We start from the raw sequence: 22979 nt of genomic DNA on the forward strand, positions 1-22979 counted from the left end.
TCCTGTCCACTTAGCCCTTGAGCCAGGGGTCTTTCAAAGTCTGCTTCAATGCTGCCCTCTTGTGGCTAACACATCTACACCAGCAACAGCTGCACAGACAGGTTCATCCGTCCACTGATTTGTCCACCAGCCCACAGCTATTCATTGGATGGCAGAGAAAACTGATCTCTGCCCTCAGAACTCATTTTCTAGTTTGGTAGTGTGGTGACATTTGACTAATTACACAATTAGTTGTTTAGTACAGTTTCAAGTATGGAGAAGGGCACCGTGAGTGTTCGCTGGGCATAGGATGAGGCTGGGAAAGGGACAAAGCTTGAATCCTAAGAGCTTTAGAGCTCTAGGAGGGGTTCAGGAGAGAGGACATAATTGAAATGGAACGTTAAGATGCCGCTGTTAGCCGGGTGTTGGGGACCCACGCCTCTAATCCCAGCACTTGGGAGGCAGAGGCAGGTGGATCTCTGTGAGTTCAAGGCCAGCCTGGTCTGCAGAGCTAGTACCAGGATAGGCTCCAAAGCTACAGAGAAATGCTGTCTCGAAAAAACCAAAAAAAAAAAAAAAAAGATGCCGCTGTGTAGATGGAAAAGGGACAAGATGGAACAAAAATAAGACCACCAGGAAGCCACGGCACCCGCCCAGTGTGGGGACAGTAACTTAGGCCACCAGGAGCCGCTGCACCCGCCCAGTGTAGGGATACCTTTGAAAAGCAGTATTGAGAAATCCAACAGGAAGTAAATAGGGGGAAAGAAACCACTTGCCTTCCTTTTCTTGTGGCTGAGAATAAATGCCTGATGGAAAACTTAAGAGGAGGAAAAACTGGTTTGATCAGGACACCCTAGAAGGGAAGGCATGACAGCAGAGGTGTGAGGCAGCTGGTCACATGGCATCCACAGCCGGGAGACGGATGAACGCTGGAGCTCAGCTTGCATTCTCCTTCTTATTGGACCTCATGTGGTCCATGAGATGGATGTTTTCCTTCTTCATTTAAACCTTTGTGGCGACATCCTCACAGACATGCCCAGAGGTGTGTCTCCTAGGTACCACATCCACTCAAGTGGACAAAGGAGATGAATGTCACACCTACCAAATTCAAGCTTGGTCTTTAGAAGGTGGTAGGACTGTGCAGCATAACACCAGAGGGGTAGCTGAGTTTGCTCATGAAAATAAGCCTGTGGATTTTATAAAACTAATATTGATGTTTGAATAGAAACGCCCACTGTCTGAACCTCATTAGGATCCATTGTCCCCTAAAAGTACACACACCAGACTGGCAGGGATTGAGCTGGTAAATTAACATGGCTTCTTGCTCTTGTATGAGGTCTTTCACACTGTCCACGAAATAAAGAGTCACCCTACAGTGCACAGTCATTCAGGAACCAACAATTTTAGCAACAACTAACAGACGATAGCTCTTGATAGGTTTTCACGGTTTTACCTTGAGAATACAGTTCTCAGCTTCTAGAAACACATGGCTACAAATTACGTGTGATGCTCCTACTGATGTCTGGAGTGTCACAGAGTGGCACCGTGATTTCAATGCCGGGAAATGCTACTTAGATTCACTTGGGGATACACTGTGTTGGTAAAACTTGGGGTGCCCCGTGCAGGCTGTCTCATGCTTGGTGGTAGGGATGGGAGTGAGCTGTTCTCACCTAGCAGGAGGGACTGGCCTGGATAGCATTCATGACTCTGTGTCCTTTTAGGCCAAATCCTCAGAGGAGATGGGCCACTGGCTAGGCCTCCTGCTCTCAGAGTCAGGCTCCAAGACAGACCCAGAAGAATTCACATATGACTACGTGGATGCTGAAAGGGTTTCCTGTATTGTGAGTGCAGCCAAAACCTCTCTCTTGTGAGTAAGAAGCCTTTCCTTGCATGTCTTCCCATCCACCCTTGCTTCTAGACCTGGTGGGTAGCTAGGACGGTGTGGCCACTGACAGCAGGTGGTCAGTTGAATCCTGCTTGGTCCTGCAGTAGGGAGATACAAAGAAGGAAGCTGGGAGATGCATAGCACAGAGACCCGGATGAGAGCTAGCCCTGGGGAGCTGCAATGCCCAGGGAGACTCAGATGAGAGCTAGCTGGGGGTGGGGGACTGCATGGCACAGTCCTGCTTAGATACTCTCCAGCTCCCAAGGACAGAGTAGGTGACTTCCCTTGCCATTCCTCTGGACTCTTCACTGGGTCTCTGGTGCATTCTGGGACATGTAGGGTGAGGTAGGCACTTCTGCTTGACACGCAGGCAGACAGGCTTGGGCAGGGGTGTGTCAGACAAGGAGGTGCTGCCAGGATTGACAAAGTCAGTGTGTTCCCAACATACAAAATGGGGGTGCATCCTGTCTGAGCTGCCCCAGGTGCACCACGGTGGTGAAATGTACCAGGACCTTGTGGTTGGTGCTAGGTTAGATGTGTAAAAGGGAAGAACCTGCAGAAGGCAGCCATAGGAGTCTGACGAGGGTCTTGGCAGTTTGTTTTCTCTGGAGGGGACATTGTAGACCCAAGACTTCTGGAACAATGAGGAAAGGGCTCTGGCTGCAGGGAGGTTGGCATTTATCTCAGATCTCTGTATAGCCAAGGGCTTTTATTCTGCAATTCCTTGCAATTGGTGGGATCCTGAAAGCCTCATGCACCCATGTATATCTTCCAGGCTAATGCAGAGGAAGTTCTCAGAGCCCAACACATACATCGATGGCTTGCCCAGCCGTGACTGCCCGGAAGAGTTGTATGATGATGTGGAGATGTCCGAGCTGACGACGGCGGTAAGCTCTTGGGAAGTTGGCATGGACTGTTGGGTCCCTTCTGTTGAACCTCTATCACAGGGGGTCACATTGTCCCCAAGATGAGTGGCCCCCAGGTCGGTCACCCCCAGGGCCATCAAGGCAGACTACTCATCTTTCATGCAAGGGGTCCTGTGGTCTAACTTGGAGACCTATCTAGAAAAAAACACCTGTGTATTTGCTGTTTCGTGCTAGGGGTGGAGAGTAGATGGTGGGAGCCTTCAAGGGCCACAGCAGTAGCTGAGGTGGGCCGAGCACACTGGTAGCATGGTCCTGTTTCTGGAATGAAGTCATTGTTGGTAGCTTCAGCTCCCTCAATCCTACCCCACCTTCTAGAAAGTCCTTGTTAGAAAGACTTTCTTCTTTACAGAGTGTTGTGTCTGGGGTCTTCTGCCTCTGGGCTCTGCCATCCTACCCAGAACTCCACAGAGGGTTCCTCTAGAAGGGAAGGGGCTACCCAGAAACTCCAGCATGGGAGGGGACAGGAGACCTGAAGCCAGGTCCCCTACAGTCAAGGGTATGAGGCGATAAAACCCCACCTGACTTTTTCCTGTAGGTAGAGCCCGCCGAGGAAGCCTCCCCTGCTGCTGTAGCTGCTAACAGTGAGAGTGAACTTGACCGAGTGTACCTGGATCTCACTCCTGTCAAGTCCTTCATGCACAGCCCTGATGGGGTACAGGCCTCTCTCCCAGCATTGCCACAGCTGGATGACCTAGCAGAGACCCTCACAGTAGACCCAGACCCAGGCCTCACCACAGACAAGCCCCACATGGGGTCTACAGAAAGCCTGGAGGAGCAGCAGGTACACACCATCCCACCTGCAGGTGCCCAGCCACCTTGCCGTGTCCTGTAGTCAAAGAGTGTGATTTCTCTTGGCACAGGGGCAGGCAGAAAGTCAGGAGTCCTCCGAGCCCATGGAGCCCAGCTTGAGAATCACCACAGTTAAACTGCAGGCTGAGCAGCAGAGAATATCCTTCCCAGCCAACTGCCTGGACTCTGTGGCTTCTGCCCCCAGTGCCAGCCCACCTGTAAAGGACAAGCTGAGGGTGACCAGTGCAGGTACATGGACTAGGACCAGGCTTAACATTTTAGCCAGGGTGTAGTGATGTTAGCCTGAGTCCTTCCCTTTCGTTTGAGGAATCAGGTTAAAAGACATGAAGGAAACTGCCCCTGAAACCAAGGGGGAAAAGAAGCGAGGGACCGACTTTCTTCACCATCTCTGCTGGGCTGGCATCAGCATGGGTGTTCTGCCGTGCCCTGGGTTCTAAGGCTAGGAAGTGGGCTTAAGTCCAGCCCTCGTCATCCATTCCTGGTGACACAAGCCTTTCCCTGTCTGGGTCTGTAGAGATCAAACTTGGGAAGAACCGGACAGAGGCTGAGGTGAGGCGGTACACGGAGGAGAAGGAGAGGCTGGAGAGGAAGAAGGAAGAAATCCGGGGCCACCTGGCTCAGCTCCGCAGAGAGAAGCGAGAACTCAAAGAGACGCTGCTAAGAAGCACCGGTAGGGGCTCCAGGTTGACGGCCAGGGTGGAACCTGGGCCCAAGATACACGGGCTTTGAGAGGGAAGGACCGGGATTTGTCAGTGTGGCCTGAGCCCCCCACGCCTGGGATTGCCCCCCTCTTCTGGTCGTGTCTGATCAGGGCTGTCTCTGCCCAGATCCTCAGGCCAGTGTCAATGCCAGCAGGCAGTTAGGTTGCTCCCGGGTTGCATCTGAGCCAGCTGACTGATGTCCCAAGTCACCCTTCACATCCACACTTGCAGCGAGCACACTTGAATTTCCAGGTGTTTTATGTGTGTAAAACCCAGGCACTGTGAAGACATCTGAGGCCTTCTGGGCGGTTTTCTGAGTTCTCACATCATTCACGGGAGGTTTCCTAGTAACCTACCTCTGAGGCCTTTCTGATGAGCTGACCTGGATCTCAGAGTTGCACCAGCAAGCACAACTGGCCTAGCAGGTTTGGGGACAAATACAACAGGTTTCTGGGAAGCTTATGGTATGACAATTGAAAGTCTTGGGGATAGAGTCCTTCCTCTTTTTAAGTTGTCAAGACAGAGTCCACTTGTCCAGCAGTGAACCCACTTAAAATGCACAAGGCGGTGTTTCTTCATATATTCAGTTAGCAGCTGTATTGCTGACTTTTCCATTGCTATGGCAAAATACCATGTCCAAGGCAGCTTATAAAAGATGGTATTGTGGGGCTCATGGTTGGGGAGGGGTTGAGTCCACGACTCTCATGGTCAGGACTAGGGCATCAGGCAGGCACGGCACTGGAGCAACAGCTAAGAGCTCACATGTTGGGACAGAACCTCACAGTGGAGAGCAAGTGCTAACTTGGAACAGCATGGGCTTTTGAAACATCAAAGCTCATCTCCAGTGCCACCCCTCCTCCACAAGCCAGCAAGGCTGCACTCCTAATCCTTCCTGATCCACCTCCTGGGGACCAAGCATTCAAACATATGAGCCAGTGGGCACCATTCTCAGACACCACTGCAGCCGTCACCACAATTTATTTCTTGAACCACCAAAAGTCTCTGTAAGCGGGGTTCTTTTTGTTTTTAGGGTTCAGCACTCTTAGATATTGTATGTCAGGTTTTTATTGCTATGGTGCAATAAACAACTAGAGGTGTTTATCTAGAATAAACAACTTAGAGGTGGAAGGGCCTTATATAGTCCATGGTTGTTTGGCCCTGTCTGAGTGTGGTAGAGCAGAGCCAAAATACACCTTCCAAAGGCACACCCTGAGAACCCACTGTTTCCAACAAGGCTCCACCTCCTACAGCTCTATCATCCTCCAATCATCCATTAAGCCTAAATCTGTCAATGGATTTAACCATTGCTTAGTTGAAAGCCCTCATGAGCTCATCTCTGGGAATGACCGCACAGACACACCACAGGCGTGCTTTACTGATCTCCTGGGTGTTCAACCTGGTGATCAAGATTGAGTATCATGTACATCGTGAGGCTCACAGCAGGTGGCCGGGACATGAGGTGGCAGAGGCTGACCCATAGCAGTCCTTGGAACCCCCAAATACACCAAGCCGGGCTGTGAGGAAGGAGCCTAGGCTTCCCCAGCTCTCTGGCATAGATATTCCACATAGGGGAAAAAAACAAAAAAAACTCACTATGGTTTACTCTCCTGGCAAATAAACTCTTTGGTCTTATAGTCACAGATAAGGAAGTGATCTCAAAGCACTGACGTTGGATATAAATATGATATATAATGCAATATGCTAATTTCAGAATTTCAAACATCACTAACACTAGTTAAACTTTTCCTCTGTATCTTCCTGAAACCATGGCTCTACCACTGCTTGTCATCCATCTAGGGCTGCTGGTTGTCTCAAAGCTTAACACTGGCACATCAAGTCTCTTGTGGCTGTTAACCGATGCTGGGGGCTCCATGTTGCTGTAGCAGGCAATCATTTCTTGACTCCAGGCTGAGGACCACATTCAGGCCCTGGGAAAGCACCAAGCACCAGGGGATAGAGGCAACAGTGTAGGGCAGGGTCAGAACATGCCAGCCACCCTGCAAGGACCATTGGAGACGTTGCTTTCAGGCTAGAATTGAGTGGTGAGAACCTACCAGCAGAGTTTCCCCTGTGGATCCCTCTCCAGCCTGTGAGAACAGAGTAACTCAGACCTGGGCTGGAACACTGCCTACTACCCTGACAAGCCCGTTCCCACATTTCTATGTTAGATCCAGGCCTGTGGTCCACAGGAGCGGGTGCATGCAAACCCCGGCTCTATGCAGCCTGGCTCTCCTGCCTTGGCTGCAATGCTGTCCTCCTCTGCAGATAAGGGAGTCCTGGCTGACCTGGAGCAGAAGCTGAAGAAAGTGGACGAAGAGTGCCGGACGGAGGAGAGCAGGCTTGTGGACCTTGAGCTCAGTATTATGGAGGTGAAGGAGAGCCTGAGGAAGGCTGAGGCTGGGCCGGTGACGTTGGGCACCACTGTGGACACCACCCACCTGGACAACGTGAGCCCTCGTGTGAGTGCTGGCACCTGTGTCTCCTGTGGGCCGGACCTCCTGGACACAGGTTGGGAGAGATGGATTTCATACTTATAAACCTCTTGTTCTCCTCCTCAGCCACACCCCAAAGCTGCCACCTCCACCCCAGACTCTACCCCAGTCAACTCGGCATCTGTGCTCAAGAGCAGGCCTCTCTCCGTCATGGTCACAGGCAAAGGCACTGTCTTGCAGAAAGCCAAGGTAAGTGGCCAGCCCTACCCACCTCCCGCAGGGCCGGTGGAAGTGCTCTAGTTGGGGCCTTTGAGCTCAGATGGAACACTGTGGCTTTTGGCACTAACTCTGAGTGAGAGGTATGCTCTCAACAGAAAACCACCATGGCTCAGTCTTTGCCACTGATTAACCAGAAAGGTTAAATTCAGAAAGGTACTTAAATTCAAGTGTCTTGCCCAATGAGCCCTAGGGCAACCCCACCACTCAGGATACATTCCAGGGGTAGGCTTTCGACTGGTATGTTTTCAACCCAGAGGGTTTCTACTACCAGTACCAAAGAAGCCAGAGACAAAAGTCTTAATTAAGTAAAAACGGGGGCCGATCTCTTGGCATGGTTTCTTGCCCAAGGGCTAAACAAGAAGGTTTATTAATCCTTAACTCGTGTGTATAATAAGAAACATGCCTAGAGCTGCCTTGAGGGTGCTCGTTGTTCCCATCCTGTGTGCTCACTGAGAAAGTCAGACGCCCACACCAATGGTGAGCTATTAAATCCATTCAACCACATGAGCCTCTACACTCCCTGACCACTGCAGACATCACTAATCAATCACAGAATTTGGCTGGCCCACAACCTCAAAATCTCTCCATAGGTGCTCCGCACAGGGCAGGGATGAGGCTAGCTGTATGTAACTGATTTTGAGCTTCTAGCTTTTCTTACCTTCTTTACCTATATGAAGGTGACCACAGAGGATAACTCCCCTTGTGGGGTGTTTATGCTTGGTACTGTAGGAGTGGGAGAAGAAAGGAGCCAGTTAGGAAACAAGAACATCCTAAAGACTCTAAAGACAGTGTGGACCTTGGTGACAATCCTGCTTCGGTCAAGTCTTCTTCGATATACAGAAGCTCTGAGGAAGGGGGAGTCTGTGCAGAAGAAACAGCAAGGATTGAGGCACCGTGAACGGAGCCCCAGTTAGAGGAAGGCACCGTCCCCTTTTCAAGCCAAAGGGAATACGGCCGCGGCAGTGGAATCTTTGGAGACCAAGTCTATTGGCTGTCAATGAGACATTGTACTTTTTCCTTTTTTTTTTTTTATGATTTCATCCATCAATCTGTTGCTTTATCAAGGTTGTTTTTTTGAGACAGGGTTTCTCTGTATTGTTTTGGAGCCTGTCCTGGAACTTGCTCTGTAGATCTGGCTGGCCTTGAACTCACAGAGATCCGCCTGCCTCTGCCTCCTGAGTGCTGGGATTAAAGGCGTGCGCCACCAACGCCAGGCTTTATCAAGGTTTTTAAGTAGTGAAAAAAATGGCCATTTGGCTTTGGTGACAAGAAAATCTAAACTTCCGACCCTTGTGTTTTAATGCTGTATGTGGCAACATTGAGGGTTAAATCATTCTTGACTCCACCCTGGTGGGCCCAACGTGGTCTCTTATGATCTTAAAGAGCATTAGCCATCAATGGCGTGAACTCTGGAGACCAGTAGCAGGGACACATTTGGAACCAAGCTAAGGCACTGACCCCACTAAGGACTTCCCCCTATTCCACGGCAGTCCTGATTCAACTGCCTTTAAAAGACAAACTCTTAAACAATGACGTATTGTATAGAGAAACTCCCTGTGTTTACAAACTCCGTCCTGTGGCCAGGCCACTTTTAAGAAAAGAGTTAGTCATCTATTCATTCCCATATTAAAGATGTTTTTAATTCCTGGTCCCCTTGCAAGAAAAACAGTTGTGCGTTAGAGTAGCCTTTCTCGTCTGTTGGGATTGGCAGCCAGTGCTATCCTTTTGTGGTCTCTATCTGTGGCGGCGTTAACACAGGTTGAAACATTTCATCTATCACCCACCCCATTTCTGGTCATTCAGAATCAGTTCTCAAACGCTGGTTCCTGAAGGCTAAGTATTTTTATGCATATTGTCTTTCTAATCCCAGGGCATTTTTTTTCCTGTGTCATGAACACTTGGTGACCTTTACCAAGTGGTGAGTTAGATTTTTTTAAATAAAATATTCATTGTACTTTGGGTTTCCCTTGTATTGCGTGACATTGCATGGGGCAAAGGCATTGATTATTTACACGATGAACTTAAATATATGCTGTAAAAGCTGGCAGAGCCACATGGGGCAGCCTAGAATGACACAGTAAGGATCCTTACTCAAATAATCTGAGTTAATTACTGTCTAACTAATAAGGTACCAGATACACAAGAAATGCCTCCAGAAGCTAATTTCATGCAGACAATTGAAAGGCAAACCTCTGGAGGTTAAACAGGCTCCTAAGCAACTCTCGGGGAAAAGAAACATACCAACATGCAGAAAGTTGGTATGCAACATACCAACATTGCTGCCTATGCAATGATTAAGGAAATCCAGACCATAAATGTATTTATTTTATATTTAAAAATTGACATGATCAAAAAAAAAAACTCCTTGAACATTAAAAAAAAATAACCTAAGCAAATGGAATAGCAAAATTGACTAGGAAGCCTTAAATACAGACACTGACAAGATTTTGTAAGAAAATACTATGACTACAACAGCAGTGTGAAAGTTTGGGAAATCCAGGTGTTCCATGAAAAGTTAGCACTGCTCTGATATGAAAAGGTCTACATATTGCAAAAGCAAATCTTATCCAGGAGGCAAAAACTTGACTCAATGATTAAAATATAACAATATGTAACTGTTCCCATCCTAGTCTAAATGTGAAGAAGAAAATGGAGCAGGGAAAACATGCTGAAAACCTGGAGAGAGAAGTAGTGTCTCAGCCAGATGGACAACGGACGGGCCCACAGAACACTGGCAAAGTTCCCTACACCTGTAATGGTGGGGGAATCTCGTACAGGGTGCATATGCCATACATGTTACGTGTCACTACCAATACTTCTCCAAGGCTGCCCTGCAGCTTCCCCAGCTCGGCAATGCTTCTACTGAGAACCCAGCTCCCAAACAGCACAAGCAAGCAGGGCGGGTTAGAACACGCGTGAGCGCTGTGGTTAGGTGCCTAATTAGCTGAAGATACTCCATAGGCTCCTCTTTGCCACACAGATGTTACGCACAAATGGCCAATCTCTCTTGAAAAGCTCAATAGACTGGGCACAAGACGCGTGTGAGACAAAGTAACCCAATAAGCATTGAAAACGAAGCTCCAATCACCCCTCACCTCTCAGTGGCTGGGTTTGAGCAGTCTGCCCTTCATTTCCACCACTGAAAAGAGGACAGATGGCCCATGCCCTACCACTCACCTCTCCTGAGCAACCGTGAAAGGAAGACCCTGAAGGTCTTACCGCACAGCACCCAGGCCAACCACATGGGGATGGAGGACCCTTAGACACAAGGGCCATTTGTATACAGAAGTATGCCCCTTCCCTATACACAAACTGGTTCACTGGTCAAATTGCTGTCTGAGACCTTCTCAGGTCTTTCCCACCCACAGGTCTGGTCACCAAAAAAAGGTCACAAATGGCATATCATCCCTTTTCAAACTGAATCCGTGTAAGATAGCTTTTGGAAAATGGAGAAGTCAGCCTTTTGTGCCAACCCCATCACTGCCTGGTGTGGCCGTCAGATGCCTTCCTCTAGGCATTCCACCTTTTTAATATTCTGTGTAGCATTTTCGATGCTCAAAATGACCCTCAAACAGGCCATCAACTTTCCCTGGCCCCATTCTTATCCTCAGGAAAAGTGACAAACAGGCACAGACAGGAGGTAAATACTGACACCTTAGAAGGAGTTCTCAACATCACCACAGTGAGTGGCAGCTGCAGCCACTTTTGTCCCAGGCAGTGTGGTCCTCTGTGGCAGAGGCTGTGGGCAGGGCAGCTGTGCTTAGAGCTGGAAGCAGATGTTACAGGACCCCCAGGAGGTGCCCGAGGGCCATAGTCAGTGCCTCTCAGATTCTGAGATGCCCAGGAGCTTGCTGGGAGGGGCTTGGCTGCTGTCTTCCTGCAGGCTCTTGCTGGAAGCTATGTGCCATGAGTGCATCTCCTCTCAAGACACCTGGGGAAGAAAGTGAATTCTGAGGGTGTTTGAGTCTTCCCCTCAGCCAGCAGCTACTTCATGTTCTTTTTACTACTCCACAACTCAATCCCACAAGCGAAAGGCACCAGGTCAGACCCCATCCCACTGCCCACACCTCGTCCTGGGCCCCTAAAGCCAGTGTGCACCAAGGGCTGGATACCCATAACTCAGGGATGTATTCTGCCTGGTCTAAGGAGGCCCGGATGCGCTGTGTGTCCCCCCCCACCGCAATCTGTTACCCGACTCTTCTTAAAGCCCCTTTCTCTCAAAGCTGCAGCCTCTCTCGTGTCACCCAACAAATGGAGACATTCAAGAACAGACACCAGGTACCACCCTGTGTCTACCCACCTACAATGTCTCTGGTCCCACACCCCTGACTGGTGCACCTAACTCCTTCTAACGTCACATTCCAATGCTACCAATGTACGTATTGCTGTCTCCTTGCTGGGACGGAAGCTCCACAGGCAGGGCAGATCTTCTGTCCCAGCCAGCAGCCTGCATCTCCTACTCTAGAATGCCCGAGATGTGTAAGACCCTCCCAAATGTTCCGTAGGGGATGAACAAATGACAATGACACAGCCTGCCTTCTGCTGAGAATGCAGAACTTGGCAGGACTAAGGAGAGCACCCTCATGCATGCAGGAGGCAGCACTCACGGTTCTCACAGTGGGGGCCTTCCCAGCCACCGAGGCACTCGCAGCGGTAACTGCCATGCTTCAGAACACAGATGCCTTCATTCATGCATGGACTGGGTTTGCAGAGGTTCACTGGCCGCTTGGCTTCTGCAAAGGAGAGTGTGCCCAAGCCTGGGTCGGATCCAGAGGCCCCTATTCTAAGCAAGCCCAGTTCCATCTTAAAGGCTGTGGAGCTGGATTAACACCTAAGCGTCTGCCTCCCTTGGTCCTGCAGCAAGAGCTTAGCGTGTGATTGATGAGACTGGGGACTTTGTGGGACTGTAGGGTTGAACACATAAGCTGACAGACACATAGCAAATGAGGACTAGGAAGCTGTCTTCCTCATCACGATGTGCGTGACGGCTCAGACAAAAAAGCCCTGTCTCGAGGTAGCTCTAAGGGATATGCACTCTCTCCCACTCACCTCTACATATCCACTCAATGAGCGTGTCCTGGTGGTACCGTAGGTCTGAGTAAGCTGCCACATGGATCAGGGAGTCCCGGGGACCAGCAAGCCTCCGCACTGTTTCCCTGAGAACAGCCCCCACGCTCACAACCAAGACTGAGATGCCATTGTTTCTCAGCTTCTGGGCAGGGACGGCTGCGTCTTCTGCCCCACTACCGCCTGTGAGCATGACGACAGCCTTGGGGACACCAGGGCGGGCACCCCTCTGGACAGTCATCACCTTGTCATCAATGTGCAGCAAGGCTGTGCCAGCAGAGCCCACACCCCCTAGGTAGGGAGCCTGGCTCATGGCCCGCAGCACAGCAGGACGGGTTGGGTGGGTGTCCAGCCCAAAAGCTGTCTGCACCTGGCTGCCATATACCACCAGGCCAACCTGTGTGACATCAGGGTTCACGTCAAAGCGGAGGGTACATTTCCTGACGAAGGTCTGCATCTGAGCGAAGTTCTCCGGTCCCACTGAGGCGGAGGCGTCCAGCAGGAACACCAGGTCCAGTGACTGTGCTTGGCAGCCTAGAGGAGCAAGCAGGAGAGGTGGGTACAATGTCTGGACCCAGCTGGCACCGCAGGGACTGTTGTGGGCTGGATGGAGTCCAGGTCACTCAGTGTGCTGACTGCCATGTAGTATCTACTCTCCCCACAACTGCAGCTCAGCTCTTCCAAAATGTCAACGTGAGTGCTGTGAGTGCAAGTGGCCACTTACTGGTCTCGCTGGCCACTAGATGTGGCCATGTAATCATGTGACGTGTGCACGTGGAAGTCGTTTGCCCCCACCTTCCTCCCCATCTTTTCTTAATGGTGACCTTGGACCTCAACACAGAAGCCACAAGATGGTCAAGTCAAACCACCTGCTGGCTCAGGTCATTCTCCTCTGATCACACGTCCTCTTACAGCACATGCTGCCCACCGCGCACAGGACACTAACATTCCATGTTTTAAGCAGGCTGAGACCCGTCCCCATGTGTGATCTATGACTGTGTATGGGGAATAACCATGAAAGTGCAACAGAGAGGAAGCAGGAAACGGCCAGAGGGGACAGTGGGACGTTTGGCATCGGGATTCTGGGGAGGCGAGGCCTCTAAGTGGGGAGTGTATGGGAGCCCAACAGGAAATGCTCAGTAGCCAGTGGAAGGAGCCCAGGTTTCTTTCAGATGCAGAGAGCCATTGGGAAGGTTTAAATATGGCGTAGAGGGGTCTGGTGGCCTGAGTTATTGGCTTTTAAAAACCACACTGGGCACAAGCAAAATATGGATACCGCCACAACCACAGAAGCCTAACGAGACAGGGCCACTAACTGTCCTGAGGGGTCACTGCTGGCATTTGGGGACAAGGAGATTTCAGGTAAAGGCTGAGGAGCCTGAGCAAGGTGTGTAGTGAGAGATCTTACTAGGTACCTGTGGCGCTGACCACGCCCGTTTGGGCATGGTCAAGGTGCATGTGTGAGCGTGTGGGATTTTGGTCTGAGAGGAAGGACAGGCTTGCTCTCTCTGGGTTCTGGTCGGATCTCGGAGGGCAGCTGAGATTGGACGCTCGTAGTGCTGACCCTGGGTTATCAGTTTCTCATGTAAGTGACTTCTCCCCAATAAAACTAACTTACATCATCCCAATCCTGTGTATCGTAATTTGTACTACCACATTCTACTGAGTAGTTCATCAATCTTGGTCTGTTAACTGTAACAATGGTCCATTCTAATGTGAAGAAACGAACTCAGGAACCCGCTGCAACTGGCACGTCTCTTCTATATGCCCGTGGCCATGCTTAAAGAAAACCAAAATCATTTTGCCATAGGAGACTGGGCACAGCAGCCCTCCTCACCGTTACAGAAGTGGGCACTCTCGCCTCTGGGGACAGTAGCACAGCCTGGCATGCTCAGTGCTATGGATGTACAGATCAAGACTCTCGGGACTAGGCTCAATATAGGTTAATCTAATTTTATTTGGGGAGAAGGCACTTACACAATAAACAGATGACCACTGCAAGTTCCCTCTCCAAGGACCCACCCAGGCTGCCCTATGTGACCCGACCGGAAGGAAGAGAGCGAGTGGGGTCAGGGACCCCAGACCTAGTCCTACCCTCTGTTATGTCCGAACCTGTGACCATACCCAAACGGGCATGGTCAGTGCTACAAGTGTGTGTGTGGGGGGGGGGTGGAGATCCCACTACAAAATGCCATTTGCAGTTTCCTCCATTCAGCCCCCCAGGTGAGTGCTGAAGAGCCCTCGTAAGGATGTGTTCCAGCTCTGATGTCCCTGGTACCAGCCTAGCCCCTGCCTACTCCCAGGGTTGTCATTCTCCCTCTGACCGCTACGCACAAAATCAGCCCAGTGGCTAACAAAACAGAACAGAAAAGTGCTGCGGCACATGCCAGCCAGCCAGGCTAGGGATCATTTAGAAAAATGTTCACTTTGGTTGTGTTTGCATGTGCAAGCAACAAGCATGTGTGCATGAGTACACATGCATATGTCCCAAGAATGCATTTCTCTTTAACGAGCTACCACCGGAGAGGCCAGGAAGCCACAGCTGTTCTCAAGCAGGCTTGGTAGACTCGGGACTGCTGGGGACAACTAACGATGACCAAGCATAATTAGTAGCAATGCCTATAATCGGCAGGGTGCCTGGACATGACGAGAGAGCCTGCGGGCTTGCCTTATCTAGTCCTCAAAAGAAGTCCCCACCAAGTGCTACAATCAGTCCCTGCTGCCCATGTGATTACGAGTCTAGTCCCCAGCATAGGGCATTAGAGAAAAGAATGATTAGTGACACCAGGGAGAAAGATTGGACAGGTTGGACCTGTCTACTGACAAGCCAGCCCTAGGTTAAGCTGCACAATTTTACCTGGCCGCGGCTGGCTGCACAGCCTCCTCTGCAGCTCCGGGGTTTGGCCGAGTAGGTCCCCAGGGTCCGTGTAGACCAGCACATGCTTCCGGCTACCTGTGATCAACTCCAGGTCTGCCTGCACCATCTCACTGCCCACACCCAGGAGGAGCAGCTCCCGAGTCCTTGCATGAGCTGCTGGCCCAGCCACCTCATCCTGGGAGTGGGATTCAGTAAGCAGAACCACTGCTCTGTGTGGCCTGTCCTGGCCTGTCCTGCTGGCACTCCCAAAACCATGCTCTGCTACCTGTAGCAAGGCACTGCCGGTCAGGGTTGGGCCACCACTGAAGGGAACGCGGTCAAGGCTCCTGACCAGATCTGGAATATCCTGGTACTCCCCGACAGGCACGGCCACCTTCAGATCCCTGCTGTAACTGGCCACCCCAACGCGGGCCCGAGAGTCCTCAGTCAGCACGGCCTGCACGAAACGTTTCACAAAGGTCTTGGCCCGCCGGAAGCCCTCCAGAGTGGTGCCTGCGGAACTGTCCAGGAGGAAGAGGACATCAATCCTGCATTCCAGGCTCAGCTTCGGGGCTGGAAGAATCACAGTGATGCACACTGTCATCTAGGGCCACTGCAGCGTGCAGACCAGCCCTACCTGAGGTACCTCCAGCACAAGGAACCTCCCAGGAAGACGACGAGCGAGAGACTGGAACCCCAGGAGTAAGCATCCAGTGGTCACACAGAGAGACAGAGGTACACTGCTTCTTCCTGCCTCTGCTGTGGGACACAGTCCAGTTGCTTTTTATAAAGCAAAATGCACCTATTCTCTTATTCTCCATTGTGGTCAGCGCCCTTTGAGTGCTGAGATAGCTTTGTCAGCTCTTAAGATCATGGAAATACACTCATACATTTCTTCCAGAAGGGTCCCTGTTTTGCATTTTAGATGTACAGCTATCATCCTGGACTGATTTTGAGTAGGTTTGAGGTATGAGATTTACTTTTTCCATATGGATCTCCCATGAAGGCAACAGCAAGCACACTTTTAAAAAGTTACTTAGGTTCTTGCTGTGCACTGGACACTGTGCTAAGCACTCTACATAATCTTATTTAACCCCCCTAACTCCCTGCCCCCATGAGCTGAGGGTTATAGAACCTTCACTGCATGGCTTTAAAACCAAAAGAAGTTAGAACCCCTTGTTCCCCTTTTGTAGAAGACATGAAACAAGCCGTCGACACAATCAGACATTAGGCAGCAGATATTCAACGGCGCTGCCGGCGGGCCACCTCTGAATCAATCATGGAGTGTCTGAGGCCGCACCATGTGAGAGACCAGGGGGCTAGAGGGAAAGAAGGTAGCTTGAAAATGTAAGGGCTACTTTCTACCCAGCAGCTAGCAGGGGACGAGGAGGGTGGACCCGGGTCCTACCTCCGCCTCTTGGGAATCCCAGGTATACGTACCGCAGTTGACTTCCCCTCCGAACGCCAGCGGGCAGAGGCAGTGGTATCTATCCACACCCTCTGGAATGCATGTGCCTCCATTTTGGCAGGGCTGGGAGTCACAGGGGCCTATTAGAGAAATATGCACTGAAAGTCAAGAACACAGGCACAGAGTGTGGAATATTGCCTGAAGGGTAGTCCCTGCTTTCTGCCCACACCATCTAGTAGGAGAACAGACAAGAAAGAATCAAATTGCTTTTGAGTGCCAAGTGCAGATTGGGAGTGATGCCTCCTCAAGGCCGGTGTGAAGCACGGGGAAGCACAGTGTGCAAGGCCGGTATGAAGCACACACAGTGTGTGACAAGGCTGGTGTGAAGCACAGTGTACATCAAGGCTGGTGTGAAGCACAGTGTGTGTCAAGGCTGGTGTGAAGCACCGGGAAGCGCAGTCTATGTGAAAGCTGGACCATTCTAAAAGGTCTAGTCAACAGTACTCTGTGGTCACTAATTCCCTGAGTCCCTTGGCTCCTTATCAATTATTAAAATGCAGTTTAACACCCCCCACAACCTTCCTCCCAAAGTCTCGGAAAACAAGGAGGATCTTCAGGCATTGGAGCAAGCTCAGGGAATAGCTGAGTGTGTCACCATTGAGGCTGGCAGTTCTTATTTAAGAACATTAGTGTGTGTCTATTTACTGGCTACATCACTGTGGTTAAAGGATAGACTTTTCAATGACAGACACAGCTGACACACATTCTGTGCGCTTTCCTTGACCGGCTGTGCTAACGGTTTAAGCATCATGGGGAACTCTCAGGGGCCCCGGAACTATAGTCTCATATACTTCCAATTGAACATTGCCACGGAGACGAGACCTGTGCTAACCACAGCCCAAGCAAGGCCCGATTTCTACATCACAGCCACCTTAAGACATGGAAACTCCTATTCAGTCTCCATTTGCATACAGGAAGCTGTAGCTCCATGAACAGAAGTCTCTCACTGAAACTCAGGTGACTGGGCAGGGCAGGGCAGGGCAGAGCTGAGCTTCAAGCTCAGGTCACTTGGAGTCCACAACTTCTCCACAGCCACTGCTTGTGTCAGTTTCTCCTTCATATCAGAGACCAGTGATGTTGAGGCTTCGACACTTTGAAAGAATGTGCCAAGAGGCTTTCCTGACCCAGGCAGGGAACCTCCCCTCCATGCCTGGAATCTGCCGTCTGCCCCTTGTCACACTGGGGGAGGCAAGCCCAAAAAACCAACACTCAGGCACAATGTTTGCTTGAAGGACAGTGGGAGGTACTGGACCTCTGTGTGACAAGCACTCTGGGGACCATGGTGAATGAGGCTTAATGCTGTTGGTGGTTCTTCCTGTTGGGGACTCTGGACTGATCAAGCACTTCCACAGGCAACACCTAGTGGATTCTTAGCAGGATCCAGGAATGAGGCCTTCTATGGTGGAGAGTGGGAAAGGGATGCTATAAACCTCAGGCAGATGTAACTCCACTTGACAGAGGTGAAAACCACGCAGGTTTCTTGCCCCAGGTTTAATGCTAGATAATGCTAAACAAATGTGAAGTCATTTGTCCTGTTACTCAGGGTGTTCCTTACTGATGCAAAGTGCCCTGGCTAAGAAGGCAACTCCAAAGCCACCATCAGTCCATCCTCCGTGGAAATATGCCACCAGGCAGAGGACGAGTGAAGTACAGCAGGACACCACTCCTTGGCCACTAAATGCCCATCCCTCTTGCCCTGGAACTTATCCCAACCCCACCTCTGCTCAGGGCTGCCAGTGTCCCTTCATAAACCGGCCTCACAGAGTGCTGGAGGGTTCAAGAGGGAAATCATACCTGGACAGATGGTCCTGTAGCAGGTGGCAGGGTGTGTTTGCAACACTCTCTTCCAGCTACGATCCAAGGAAATACAGAAGTGAATTATTAGTATTCAGGCATCTGTACTGTCCTGTCCTTGGGGTTCTGACAGGATACACCCTCTGCTACAGTCACTAAGAGCACCACCTGTGCTCATTAATTAACTATGTTCCCTTTTAAAAGGGCCCTGCCCACCTTCCATCCTCCTCTCTCTCAATCTCTCTCTCTCTCTCTCTCTCTCTCTCTCTCTCTCTCTCTCTCTCTCTCCCTCCCTCTCTCCTGTCCCCAGAGGCCAGTCTCCCCCCTCCCCTTTCCCCTTTTTAGGATCCCTTCCCCCCACAAAAATACCCTCTGTTTGAACCCTGTCACATGGTGTCTTTCTCTCGAGTGCTGCTTTTCTTAAATTACAACAGGAATGACCAAAGTTTTCAGAGACCATAGCACTAAACACTCACTTTTTTCCTTGTACATTAAGTGGGGAATGTTTCAGACTACCCTTTTCCTCCATCCTCAAAAAAGGTGTTAACTAGGTGTCACATTAAAAGTCAAAAATATAGCCAGGCATTGTGTTGCAAGCCTTTAATTCCAGCACTTGAGAGACAGAAGCAGAGGCAGTCTGACCTCCCAGACTGAGGCCAGCCTGGTCTACGGAGCAAATTCCAGGACAGCCAGGGCTACACAGAGAAACTCTGTCTTGAAAAATAAACAAGTTACAGGTGTGTGTGTGTGTGTGTGTGTGTGTGTGTGTGTGTGTGTGTGTGTGTGACACTGTCTCCCAGGCTATGTGATGTCCACAGAAACTTGCATGTGGATTGTCCCTACCGTCCCCAGGTCCAGATACAAACATCATCTTCCCTTCCAGGCTCTCCTGGCTTCTATTTCCAATGCAACCCTCCCCCCTTACCCCAACCCCGGCCAGGCTAAGTGTTCAGGAGACTGAGAGACCCACAGAAAGTAGCTATGCCCTCCCTGTTCCTCGGAGCTCCATCCCTGGCCTCCTCCTATGGTGCCTCTGCCCCAGACCAGGCGGACAAACCTGTAGAAGGGACAGCGCGCAGCCAGCACACCGTCCGCCTGCCTTGATCCCCTCCAGCACAGGGCATTGCCAGCGAGTTCCCTGACGGTCTCCAGTGTCTTGCGCTCACACGGGTAAGCTTCCACCCTGCAATCTGTGTCAGAAGATAGTCCCCTCCCAGTAAGACAAGGGATGCTGCTTGCCTCTGTCCCTGTTCTCCAGAGTGGCTGCTGTGGGGTTTCTACTCTACCCCTCACTGTGGAGCCTGTGGCCTCTCTTGGGGCAGAGCAACCAAGTGAGGCAGTTTCAGGATTTCCTCTGGCCAGGGCTCCACATGGAGCATGCACACATATATTTTCTAATGGGTGTCGTTCTAGTTCTGGACCACGACGGAAGGGAGAAGCCCAAAACCTCCCTAAGTTCCTCCATGCAGTCAAGGCGTCGAGGGTGGACTTGGTTCTCTCTCCCCAACAGGGGAGACGGCCTGACCAAGTCTGACCCTAAACCCAGGTCCTCTTACCACAGAGACACAAGCTCAGAACTCCAGCTGGGAAACCCACAAGGCCAGTCATAGGGAGACAGAACAGAGTGCCCAGGACAGGGCCTGCCTGTCTCTCTTACAGCCCTCCCTGGGAAGTCCTTGCCTCAGGAGCCCTATTTAGCCCCACACTGGTTTAAGGCTGTCCCCTTGCAGGCTGGCGGGTCCTACCTGGGTCAGCAGAGATGCAGAGTGCTGAGCTGCTCAGGGTGCTGAGCAGGCCGTTGGTGGCATCCTCCACTTGCTCAGCCAACAGCACATGCTGCTGCTTTGGCTCACTGGCGAGTGTGAGCAGCTCGTCCCACCTGGGGGGAAATCCAACAGCTGATGCCACACCCTCTCTCTTCCTGCCTACCTAACTCCTGGACCACAGCACCTTCCCACTGACCCAGAAGTCACTTCTGAGCAACCACATCTGTCCAGGTGAGACCGAGACGTAAACTCAGGAAGTTCTCAAGGAAGCCCAGATATGGGCCACCCTGTGCTAAAACGCCTCATCCTCAGACCAATCAGCTCATATTCAAGACATAGTGCTAAGGGATTCAAATGACTTTTCTGAAAGTTCTAGCTGATAAGAAAAACTCTGAGAAATTTTCCTTACATGGTTGCATACACAAACGTATACATGCATACATTTGTAACATTTTTCCTTTTATCATACATTCCTCTCTATTTTTTAAGTTAAATATTAATTAATGGCTTAAAACCAACCAGAAAAGCAAATGAGAGAAAGCTGAGATGAGAAAGAACAGAGCATATAAAAAACAGCCAATGACAGCAGAACACTGAGATATGACAGACACAAGAGCCCCAAGGCCAGTCATGTGCGCTGCAGAGGGGATGCAGCTGGAACCCCTCAGTGCCAGAGGGCGTCACCACCAGTGCCCAGGACAAATGGTATTTGGGATAGCCCTAGGTCATGAAGAAGAGATAGCACTGAGAATCTTTTTGTAATAAGACAAATAAATGTTAATTTAATTTTTGTGTGTTTAAGAGCCAGTGAGAGGCTCAGCAGGTAAGGGCACTCATGCCAAGCTGATGACCTGAGTTTGATCCCTGGGACCCACATGGTGGAAGGGGAGAACTAACCTGCACAAGCGTACCATGGCATGCATGTGTGCCCAGCCCTGACACAAAGAAACAAAGACCTTAAAAACCAGCGAAGATGAAGCAGTCTGTGGTGTGAAGAGAAGAATCCTGCTATTGAAACTCAGCCAAAAGAACCAGAGAGTCACTGTGCCCCAAAATTCAGTGGTGCCGAACTCTCCATTCTTATTGAATCCATGGAGGCCAAACTTTCGGCACAGCACCCAGTTACCCCTCAGCACACAGAAGGGAGCTTCTCAGATGTGGCCTTCCTGTCCCCAATCCACTGTTCTAGCCCAACAACAGGCTTTCTCCAAAGCTGCCCAAGGAATTCAGATGCTAGCCAGAGTGGAGAAGCATCAGCTAGCAGGAAAGATGCCAGAGACAGAGCCAGCATGCTTTCAGATGTCCTCCTCGTCTTCGTCTCTGCTGTTAGGAGACGGCTCCACCATTTGCTCTGGGGCTCAGGCCAACTCCTCCGTTCCCCACTCAGAGTCCAATCTGACTGAGCAGCCACTGCACTGCTCTGCCTTCACAACACACCCCACGTCCAGTCATGCCCCCACGCCCCAGTTTCCCAGTGTGCCCCAGGGTTTCCCAGAATGCCCTAGGGTTTCCCAGCATGCCCCAGGGTTTCTCAGCATGCCCAGTGTTTCCCAGTGTGCCCCAAAAGCTTGATCCTGTGAACATAACCAACTCTGGTCTGAGCTATCCCAAAGCCTCCTCCCTCGCGCCCCAGCCAGTGTAACTATCTGAAAATGCCATTTCTGTCTGTCCCCAAACGCCCAAGGGCCTTCCATTCTACTCACAATAGACCCCAAAATCTTCAGCAATATCCACAGCAGAGTGTTCAAAACAGAATCTGTGTGTGTGTGTGTGTGTGTGTGTGTGTGTGTGTGTGTGTGTGTGTATGGTGTGTGTGGTGTATGGTGTGTGTGGTGTATGGTGTGTGGTGTGTGTAGTATGTCTATGGTAAGTGTACGTGTGGGGTGTATTGTATGCAGTGGGCTGTGTGGGGTATGTGTATGTGTGGTGTGTATGTACATGTGTTGTGTCTATGTGTGGTGTGTGTACATGTGGGTCGCATTGTGTGTGGTGTGTGTATATGAGGGTTGCATGTATGTGTGTGGTGTGTGGTATGGAGGATTGGGAGATGTGGTTTGTTTGTGTGGTGGATGTAGAGTGAGTGTGTGTGTGTGTGTATGTGTGTGTGTGTGTGTGTGTGTTGTGTGCAGGCAGATGTGTGTCCTGAGGCCAGAGGAAGGTGTTAGGTATCTGGTTCTGTCACTCACTCCATGTTGAGCTCTCACAGACAGTAGCTCTCAGGGAACCTGGGGCTTCCTGGGCTGGTGCTGGGCTGATGGCCAGCCACTCCTGCAGATTCTTCGGTCACTGTCCCTGCAGCTCTGCGGTTACAGGTCCATGCAGCCACACCTCTTTCTTTTCTTTTATTAAACATGGGTGCTGAGAATTCAAACTCAGACCCTCACCCTTGCACACACTCTTATCCAGTGAGCCACTGCCCAGCACCCACAGCAGAGTCCCCATGGCCTTCCTTGCCTGCTCTGTCTACGTGTGTGTGTGTGTGTGTGTGTGTGTGTGTGTGTGTGTGTGTATGTGTGTATGTCTGAGTGTGTATGTGTGAGTGTATGTGTGAGTGTGTATGTCTGAATGTGTGTGTGTGTGTGTGTGTGTGTGTGTGTGTGTGTGTGTGTGTGTGATTCAGGAGCTTGCTTGAGCTCCTATCCACAGCTACTGCCTTGGGGCTTTGCTACCACCTGACTGCCTTTCTTGCTTAAAAAAAAATCCTCAAAGCAGCCTTGGCAGCCTTATGTCAAAGCTGCCACCACGTCCCCATCAGTCATCACCCTTGTGCCCTCTTCTGCTATTTTCACCTGAAGTCACATTTCTTACATATCCACTTATTCCTTTATTGCCTAGTGCTTTCCCGTGAGATGGGCATCTATATAGTCTCTAAGAACCCATTCTAGTGTCAGCATGAGGAGGAAACCTATTCTAACTGAGAGAAGCGTTTTCTAAGTGTCAGCATGAGGAGGAAACCTATTCTAACTGAGAGAAACGTTTTCTAAGTGTAAGCATGGTGCCCATCCCCCAGTCATT

At 50.7% G+C, this 22979-nt stretch overlaps 2 protein-coding genes across 2 annotated transcripts in view; one reads left to right on the top strand and one right to left on the bottom strand.

Moving 5' to 3' along the window:
* Afap1l2 (actin filament associated protein 1 like 2) overlaps positions 1-8966 on the top strand; it is a 44683-nt gene extending 35717 nt beyond the window's left edge. The window contains exons 12-19 of the mRNA XM_027406913.1: positions 1701-1846; positions 2640-2751; positions 3326-3571; positions 3651-3828; positions 4115-4270; positions 6567-6760; positions 6860-6982; positions 7742-8966. Coding sequence (XP_027262714.1) covers positions 1701-1846; positions 2640-2751; positions 3326-3571; positions 3651-3828; positions 4115-4270; positions 6567-6760; positions 6860-6982; positions 7742-7768 — 1182 coding nt within the window. The 3' untranslated portion in view covers positions 7769-8966. The remainder of the gene's footprint in view (positions 1-1700; positions 1847-2639; positions 2752-3325; positions 3572-3650; positions 3829-4114; positions 4271-6566; positions 6761-6859; positions 6983-7741) is intronic.
* Positions 8967-10520: 1554 nt separating this feature from the next.
* The window catches only part of Vwa2 (von Willebrand factor A domain containing 2), a 29473-nt gene continuing 17014 nt past the window's right edge, over positions 10521-22979 (bottom strand). Inside the window, exons 6-13 of the mRNA XM_035443055.1 lie at positions 19944-20077; positions 19256-19388; positions 18199-18254; positions 16377-16484; positions 14937-15509; positions 12062-12613; positions 11620-11745; positions 10521-10943 (exon numbers count right to left, since the gene is read on the bottom strand). Of these exons, the coding sequence (XP_035298946.1) occupies positions 10837-10943; positions 11620-11745; positions 12062-12613; positions 14937-15509; positions 16377-16484; positions 18199-18254; positions 19256-19388; positions 19944-20077 (1789 nt within the window). The 3' untranslated portion in view covers positions 10521-10836. The remainder of the gene's footprint in view (positions 10944-11619; positions 11746-12061; positions 12614-14936; positions 15510-16376; positions 16485-18198; positions 18255-19255; positions 19389-19943; positions 20078-22979) is intronic.

Source organism: Cricetulus griseus, chromosome 3, assembly GCF_003668045.3.
Source record: "Cricetulus griseus strain 17A/GY chromosome 3, alternate assembly CriGri-PICRH-1.0, whole genome shotgun sequence".
Taxonomy (NCBI): Eukaryota; Metazoa; Chordata; class Mammalia; order Rodentia; family Cricetidae; genus Cricetulus; species Cricetulus griseus.